Source organism: Juglans regia, chromosome 13, assembly GCF_001411555.2.
Source record: "Juglans regia cultivar Chandler chromosome 13, Walnut 2.0, whole genome shotgun sequence".
NCBI classification, from domain to species: domain Eukaryota; kingdom Viridiplantae; phylum Streptophyta; class Magnoliopsida; order Fagales; family Juglandaceae; genus Juglans; species Juglans regia.
Genome location: NC_049913.1, coordinates 37,245,067 through 37,253,376, shown reverse-complemented (window position 1 = coordinate 37,253,376; position 8,310 = coordinate 37,245,067). Strand labels below are relative to the sequence as shown.

At 33.6% G+C, this 8,310-nt stretch overlaps 1 protein-coding gene across 1 annotated transcript; it reads right to left on the bottom strand.

Annotated features, from left to right (window-relative positions):
- Positions 1-4,593: 4,593 nt before the first annotated feature.
- Positions 4,594-8,006, bottom strand: LOC109007647 (zinc finger CCCH domain-containing protein 15-like). The gene is made up of 3 exons (XM_018987409.2): positions 7,927-8,006; positions 6,746-7,458; positions 4,594-4,996 (listed from the first exon to the last, which is right to left on the bottom strand). Exons 2-3 carry the CDS (start codon positions 7,436-7,438, stop codon positions 4,673-4,675), a joined length of 1,017 nt encoding a protein of 338 aa, XP_018842954.2. The 5' UTR covers positions 7,439-7,458; positions 7,927-8,006; the 3' UTR covers positions 4,594-4,672.
- Between the last annotated feature and the right edge of the window lie 304 nt (positions 8,007-8,310).

Sequence of the window (8,310 nt, the reverse complement as noted above, 5' to 3'; positions counted from 1 at the left end):
TTTTCCTTACCAATTCACCCATGTCCAAAAACTTCCTCCAACTCGATCGCTCTTTCCCCCTTCTCTCTCGTGGCTTCCTTGTTAGAACGGGAGATGCGCTTCTTTGTGATTTGTGGTACAATGACAGTGAGACGTTGGACAGTAATATAAGGAAGAAATTTGGAATTCTGGAATCATCCTATGCGCCTTGAATTTTGTAAAGGGACAAAAAAGGAAAGGAAAAAAGTGGGGGGACGGCACAGCTCACGATGAGGTAATGAAGGAGCCTGACTGAAAGGTTTTGCACTCGTGTCTTGAACGGCAACTTTCATGGCATATTTTTATAAAATAATGTTTCTTTTATAAAAATATTCTTTATTTAAAATATAATTATATAAAATATTATAAGTGGGAGAAAATAGGTTCCGTACTCACCTCTCTTTTCTTTTATTCGCGCTCTCTAGAGAAAAATATACTCTCACCGACAGTCAGTCACGATTGGATACCGACAATTTTATTTTTTTAACTTAATAATTATAAAAGTGATTTTTAATAATATTATACTTTTTTAAAAAAATATTTAAGAACATAAAAATAAAAAATCTTTTTTACCCTTATCGGACCCTCTACCAAATCTAAAATACTATTATTCCTATTAATTAAATACCCAAATTTTATTAAGCCAATTATTATTTTTAACATATTCATAAATTTTATTAATCTTTTGATTCTTTAATTGCTTATTTAAAATTTGGGTCAAATTTCACCTTCACCATATTTGACTATACACTACGTTCTAGACATCCAAACTGATTTCTAATCCATTAAAATAAGTTTATTGTATTATTTTGGTGCACCAAGTTTTATATTTCAACCTACCATCTTATATTTAAGAATAATTATTTTGTTACATAAATATTGTGTAATTATTTTAAAAAAAAGTATAATTCATTATTAAAAAAAAATTATATTACAGATGTGGATTGCACAAAGTACTGTATAATTATTTTTAAAAAAATAAATAAATATGAAAATTAAGTAAAAAAAATTTAATTTTTTAAAAGTAGATTTTATTTTTTTTAAAACAATTTTACATTGATTACATTTTACGATTAAATATAATATTATTTATTAAAAAGTAATTTTTTATATAAATTTTATATTTATTAATTTTTTTTAAAAAAATAATTATACAACATTTACGTGGTATTATATATCATCGAGATTTTCCTAAATAATTATGTAATGTGTTGGTAATGTGTACCTCATTATTCTTAGATTCAAATTAGAAAAAAGAAATCATTTAAAAAGCAAAAGTCGATCTTTCCTCGAGAAGGCAGACTGCAAAGCGATAGCACATGGCAGCTCTGCCGTTCTTTATGATATCTTTTTGGAATAAAAACAAAAGAAAAAAAGAAAAGAGGACGGCTACCGTTCCACCAACCAGCCCATGTGATTGACGAATAAAAATTAAAAAGACTACTGCCAGCGGCGCGAATGTGTTTTTTGATGTATTTTTTTTATAGTTATTTTTTATAGAAATTTTTTAATATTTAAAAAAAAAGTTATAATATTATTAAAAAATATTTTTTTAATCATAAAGTAAAAATAATTATTAAAAAATATTTCTTTAATCACGAAATAAAATAAAATTTTTTTTTTACTTCATGATTAAGGAATTATTTTTTAATAATATTATAAATTATTTTTTATTTTTTAAATATTTAAAATTATTAAAAAAATCTATATAAAAATAACTATAAAAAAAAACATAAAAAAACACATGATAAAACCAATAATGACTCCAACAGGAGCCACCGGCAGTTGCTCTATCATTTTCCAATTAAAAAACCTTCATGCGCCTCTTAAAAACTTCATTTTCTCTCATTTTTCCTTATTTTTTGAAACATCATGTATCCATAATCCAGCTATCTATTATTTTCTAAAGAATAAATCTTCCTAACATCCTCATATTTCACATTCTATATTTTTTTTTTAATTTTTATTATTCTTTTCTTTTATCAAATATTTATTATATGAATAATAAATAGAAAATTTAAAATAATTTAAAATGAATAAACTAAAAAAAAATTTAAAAAATATATTAAATTTTTTTTAAAAAATATAAAATGTAGAGGATGTTGTATAGCAAAGAGTTTTGCTACGTATAAACAAGTTTGTGTACTAATCTGTATATTAATATTATTACCTTCGTATTCTAAATTTAAATTAACGTGTTGCCTTTTCCAAAATCCGCCCATTCCGAACGGACGCAGGTACAGACGATTTGGCAGACGAATTCACGTACGAAGTTGGTGAGGCCTGTTGCTGCCAGAGAAAAAAAAAAACACGGTGTGTAACCTGCTGCTATCAAAGCTATATTTATTAAAAAAAAAAAACGAAAAGAAGAAGAAGACGACCCATGGCTTCCCAGATCCATTTTCATCTCCCCTCCCCCAAATCCCAACTCGATTGTCTGCCAACACCCCTTTGTACACAATCACTCCTGCACCTCTTCCTTATTTATAATCATAACTGCAAAAAATAAAGATGGGATAGCTGCAAAAAAATCAAACACGTTCTGGCATAGACCAATTCGGATTCACACCCTTAAGACAAATCGGTATGATTTATCATCTTATATCTTGAAAGGCACGAGCAATTTCTGCCAATACTAGGAACATAACTACATATACTGTTAGCCTCACAAACACCATGAATCATATTAACAATTGCCCACAGCCGGCTGTCGAAAATGTAAATTTATCGGAAGAACTAAAATTTTTGAAGGGTTGGTCTGGCTTTTATCATTTCATTTTTATCCACCCAAAACTCGGTCAGTTGAAGTGGCAAAACGAGCTGTTTCATTTAATGGGCCAGGTGGATTCGTGTGCGGATTAGGAGCAATGCTACACAACCTCTTCAACCTCCACGCACCATATTTTTTTTAATTTTTTAATTTTTTTTTGAATTTATTTTTTTAAACTAATTCAATTCTTCTATTCATATATTAAATACTTGATAAAAGAAAACAAATAAAAATTAAAAAAAGTATAGTGCGTGAAGGTTGTGTAGAATTTTTCTTAATACAGTTGTGCTCTTATTTTAAAAAAAGTATGATCATTATTAAAAAAATTTAAAACTCTATGTAAATTATTTTTGTGTACTCTTTACACACTTATTGATTTGATTGGCTGTGTCACATTTTTTTAATATAAAATAAATACTGACTTCCGTCACATTAGTAGAGTGTGTAAAGAGTACGCAAAAATGATTATATGTAGCAAAATTATTAAAAAATTAAGTCTCGTTTGTTTATGCAGTTCAAATGAGATGAAATGTTTTGTTGAAAGTTGAATAAAATATTTTTATAATATAATTTTTTAATATTATTTTTGTTTTGAGATTTGAAAAAATTGAATTGTCTATTATATTTTGTGAGAGTTTAAAAATGTTATAATGATTATATGAGATAGTTTGGTTTTATGTAACCAAACTAACCTTAATTTTTTAATGAGAATCTCATATTTATTTATTTTTTAATTATAAGACAAAAAAATCAGCAACCGTGTTCTATTTTTTTTTTCAATTTTCAGTGTTATGCTTTAGGAAATAAGTGCTGTGAATAAAAAAGAATGCTACATGTTTTTACAAGTCTTATTTTTAATGTTATAAAAAGTCATGCGAGGTTTTTCGACATAAAAAAAAAATGTTATGTCGTCTGAAATACGCTAAAAAAGGGCCGTATGAAAAATAATTTGGAATGAAAATGTGGTACGACACAAAAAAAAAAAAAAAAGAATATTCCTTACGGAAAAAATCCTAAAATGATAATTGGAATAATAAGAACATTACTTGAAATTAAAAAATAGATAAAAAAAATTTAAATGAACTCTATATATATATATATATATATTTTAAATGAGCTCTGTATTTGGAAGAGACGGATGTGAAGTTTTTTTGTAGTACTTTGCCAAAAACTTTGGTTAGAAAGATAATTTAAAGAGCCCCATGAGAATGCTGTGTACTCTTTTTTATTTTTATTTTTTATTCTTGGGTAAATCGCAAGGCCAGCTCTAGAGGATCCGTTAAGTTAGGGAGGTTAAGGCCCATTAAGGAGGTAATTGTGGTTTTTATCGGGCTTCTAATAGCATCTCTGGGCTCTCCAACCTTGGTTGGGTAACTTGGGCTGGGGCAACACCATCATCAACTGGGATCACTGTTCCCCACAAAGCTCATGCCTCATTACATCTCTACTTGGGCCCGTGACTGTAAACTCCTTTCCCTGCCCCGGACTGGATCAGAATCAAGAATTCATCATAAAATCGGCCACGATGACACGATTATGCAGTACACAAAATCACCTCCTAATGGGCCAATGGCATATGTTTGCATGTAAGCATAGTGTTTCAGTGATGTCATTTTAAACGTGGCACACGTATATCAAAAGAGCACCATCTCTCTTCATAGCCCCCTTTCCAAACTCACCTTCCCGTATTTTTTTCTTTTTCCGCTACGGCCTTATCACACTATTATATTCTGATCTTTTGTATGATCTATATTGTAATTACTTGTAAACATCAATGAGTATTATTATGTACTGTACCATTCTTCTCATCTTTGCTTTACTGATCAAGTACCACAATTTCTCTGATTTGTCATTATTTCTTGAGTGATAATGCTACTTTACCTATCAAGCTTTATTGTCTTGAGCATAGCCGGATCCATATATGGCTCTCTCCTGCTCGGTGAGTGCATGACGGAAGTGGCACCTATGACCGTATGGGCAAGCAACACCAGCAAGGACCATCCTGCAGACCTCGGTCTTGTAGCGGGGGTGACGGAGGACCGGGCGGAGCTCCTCAACACCGTGGGCGAACTGGCAGTTGTCTCCGTAAGGGCAGGCACCTGTATCTTGCCATTTGTTACACAGCTCCGTCTTGAACATGCCTTGGTTGTACACCTCTAGTTCAAGTGGCTCTTCTTCTTGCTTCCCTCCTGGCACGTACACCTTTTGCTGTACAAAACTTATACAATCAGCAGAAGAAAAATAAGACAATCATCTCCGTGAATAAAAGTCATTATCATGTTATTTGAATCTGAATTCTTTCTTTCCAAGTAGTAGATGTTGCTGGGTACTGGTGGTTTTATCCGGTCTTGATGGGAGGGTACGTATTAGTGGGCCTATATGGCCGGGCATCCTACCAGTTTCTGTGTCTTACACTAAGCTGGTTTGGGCCCTCGTGACCCGGAATCCAACTTGTCTAGAGCTGGATCTTCCTTCCAGCTGATGGCATTGTCTAAGACAATTTACAGCCGACTTACATGTATCACAACATGAATTCTTTCCATTTATTAATGCAGATGGCTAACCATGCTGGGTGGGGAACCTACCAACTGTGATCAAAATTAGAAGAAGATCAAAGATTCAGACATTAGGCCGTTTGATTGTTGTCTGTAGGCTATGAATTCATTCTTTTTCGTGCAATTAAAGCTTTGCATTCAAACTAAATGGTATTTTATACTTTACATACCGAATTATCAAAATTTACACATTATATCTTCAAATTATTAAAAAACTATATGTGCATCAAACCATAAAGATTATATATATAGCATCACATGCCTTTTCTTATTATTACAACAATTTTATTAATCGTTTTTAGTTTTTAAAAGATGCAATGAGTAAGTTTTGATTGCTTGGGATGGAAAGTATAAAATGTCCAACAGTTAAGGGTTGTCCTTCAGATTTTATAAAAATGTACATGTTATAATTATCATGCAGTATATAACTTGTTTCACCAATTTATGCAACTTCATCTTTTAAAAACATATCTAAAAACCCTTCATGGTTGTAACCTTTTCTTTTAGAGCTCTGACTCTTTTATTGTAGCTTACTCAACACTCATGAGAGACACGGTAGAGAAAGAATAGAGATATTTTTTAATTACCTGATTGAATTAAATGATCTAATTTTATAATAAGTTACTACATAATGTGAGTAATTTAATGTTGTGAATATAAGACTTTAAAACAGTATAAACCTCATATGAGTATTTAATGTTGTGCTATTTTTTTTATTCAGATGAAAGTGTTATATAGTGCGCCTTCCTCCCAGTACTTCTATCGTATTGTGTTGTTTGATCCGATATTATCTATTAATTCTTCAAAACAAAACTAATCTAATGATTGATGAACAATACCAATGATAATACAGTAAGATAAGAATAGTATATAAGATATATTCTTTCTTATGAGAAAATACTTTAGTTAAGGAAATTCTATAAAAGTAAAATTATAAATTAACGTGACTTTGTGTGATATATCATATTAAAAAATTATTTTTATTATGAAATATATTTAACGTATCATATAAAATCATATTAATTTATTAATTTAGTTTTGTTAAATGGCACTGTGGCAATATCATTCTCATTTCTTATATACTGCACACAGTATAATTGAAAAAAAAAAAAAACCAACCAAAAAAAAAAAAGGCACGGCTATTTCGTAATAATAAAAAGTGGGATCTTATAAAACTGGTAGGTCTGGCTCGCATCTCCTGTTACTAACTAACGTGAGGTCTCCTTTTCCTTGATTAAAAGCATGCGGTACGTCAACACCCATGTATCAACGTTAGGGATCAAAACAAAGTAAATCTCGTGGAACGAAAGAAGCGAAACGATTCTGCTGCGAAAAATTTCAATGCAAAACCGGAAACTCACTCTCGATCTCAAGAAGGAGAAAAGTGTTTGTGTTAGAGTACCGTAGCATTGAGCGGGTTTGTGGTGCGAAGCCGATTCGCGCTCCGAGTCCGACCGCCACCAGCGGCATTGGCCTGAGTCGCCGTCTTCAAGTAACCGTTTGACCGCACAGAGATACTTTTCGGCAACGAGAATCGCTCCACGTCAACATTCTGGATCCTTCTGTTCTCGATCACGCTCGTCGGGCTCCCATCCGCCACGTCATCCCAAGCACTCCCCTCATCTCCGATACTCAAACCGCGAAAGGCGTCCAGAGCCTCAAGCGACGCCATGTAGTCGGTGGGGGACGAACCGAGCTGGTTCCGGACCGAGGCGTGGATGAGGAGGCTGAGGTGCTTGTTGAGCTCGCGGTTCACTGCACGGAGGTGCGTGTTTTCGAGGCGGAGGGCCTCGGCTTCTCTGTTGGCCTCGCGGAGGTGAGTGAGGCAGAGAGAATGGCGGTTCACGATCTCCTGGTGTTCCTGTACTGTCTGGGAGTGGCAGAGGTGATTGGAGACGACGGTTGAGGTTGAGTCGGAGAAGCCTGAGTCTGAGTAGGAGTTCACGGAGAGGGAAGCTTTGGTAGGGAAGATTGAGGAGTAAGGGGAGCTGTATACATCGCCATCTGGATGGAATAGAGACTTGAATGAGGAGGATATGCTGGTTGTAGCTGTGGCGGTAGGTCCGCCATGGGCAGAGGAGGGGTCCTTTTGCATTTTGAGCTCTTGGAGTATTCCTGCACAAATAATCGGAGGAAAATGATAGTTAAGCCAATGATATAATCAACACAGCTTTTGCGATTATTATTTGCTTCCTTGTGTTTTTCAATCTATTCTTTCTTTTTCCTCGAATGTTACAGAGGACTCTTAAGAGTTTCTGTTGCATTCAATATTCGGATATACATCAATTTCTCAAAAAATGGCGAAGACACAGAAATTTTCCAATTGATCAGAGAGGTGAAAACTAATTACGGATAACTGATTATATGTTAGAAACAGATCAACAAAACATAAAATGTAGAGAGGAAATGGAAAGGAGGAAAAGCAGAGATTCGAAATAACTAATTTGTCTGTAAACCGAACCAAAACAGAGATTGAAGCAGCAGTTCGTCTCTGGATTCACGAATGGAAACATATAATATAAAAAAATACAGAATTTTATAATGAAACAAATATAGTTGAAATTAGAGAAACAAAAAGCTCACCCGGAGAAGCCAAGATCAGAAAGAGAGAGTGCCTCTTATCTCTGGTTTCTGAGAGAGAGAGAGAGAGAGGGAGGGAGGGATTTTGAGGGAGGGGGAGGGTAGGGCTGGTTTTATATGAGAGGGTTTGGAGGGAAAGAGAGGAGAAGAAACAGCGAAACTGAAACCGTTTGGGAATTGGGAGACAATGCTAACAGTCCCGCAAGGTGCCGTTTCTACTTCCAAGGTACGAGCTTCTTCGTGTATTACCAGGGACATTTCAGTAATCCCATTGCATTTGAAGCTAGCTCTACTCTCTCTTTTGCGATGGTAACAACTAACAAAGGCCAAAGGGAAAAGGATAACAAACAACTCATTCTTTGGTTTGCAAAAACATACCACTTTCTT

Bases quoted from the DNA above. Each gene is read 5' to 3' on its own strand.
- LOC109007647 (XM_018987409.2), bottom strand. From the start codon at position 7,438: ATGCAAAAGGACCCCTCCTCTGCCCATGGCGGACCTACCGCCACAGCT. The intron at 4,997-6,745 runs GTACTCTAACAC...AGTTTTGTACAG, and splicing joins CAAACCCGCTCAATGCTACG to CAAAAGGTGTACGTGCCAGG.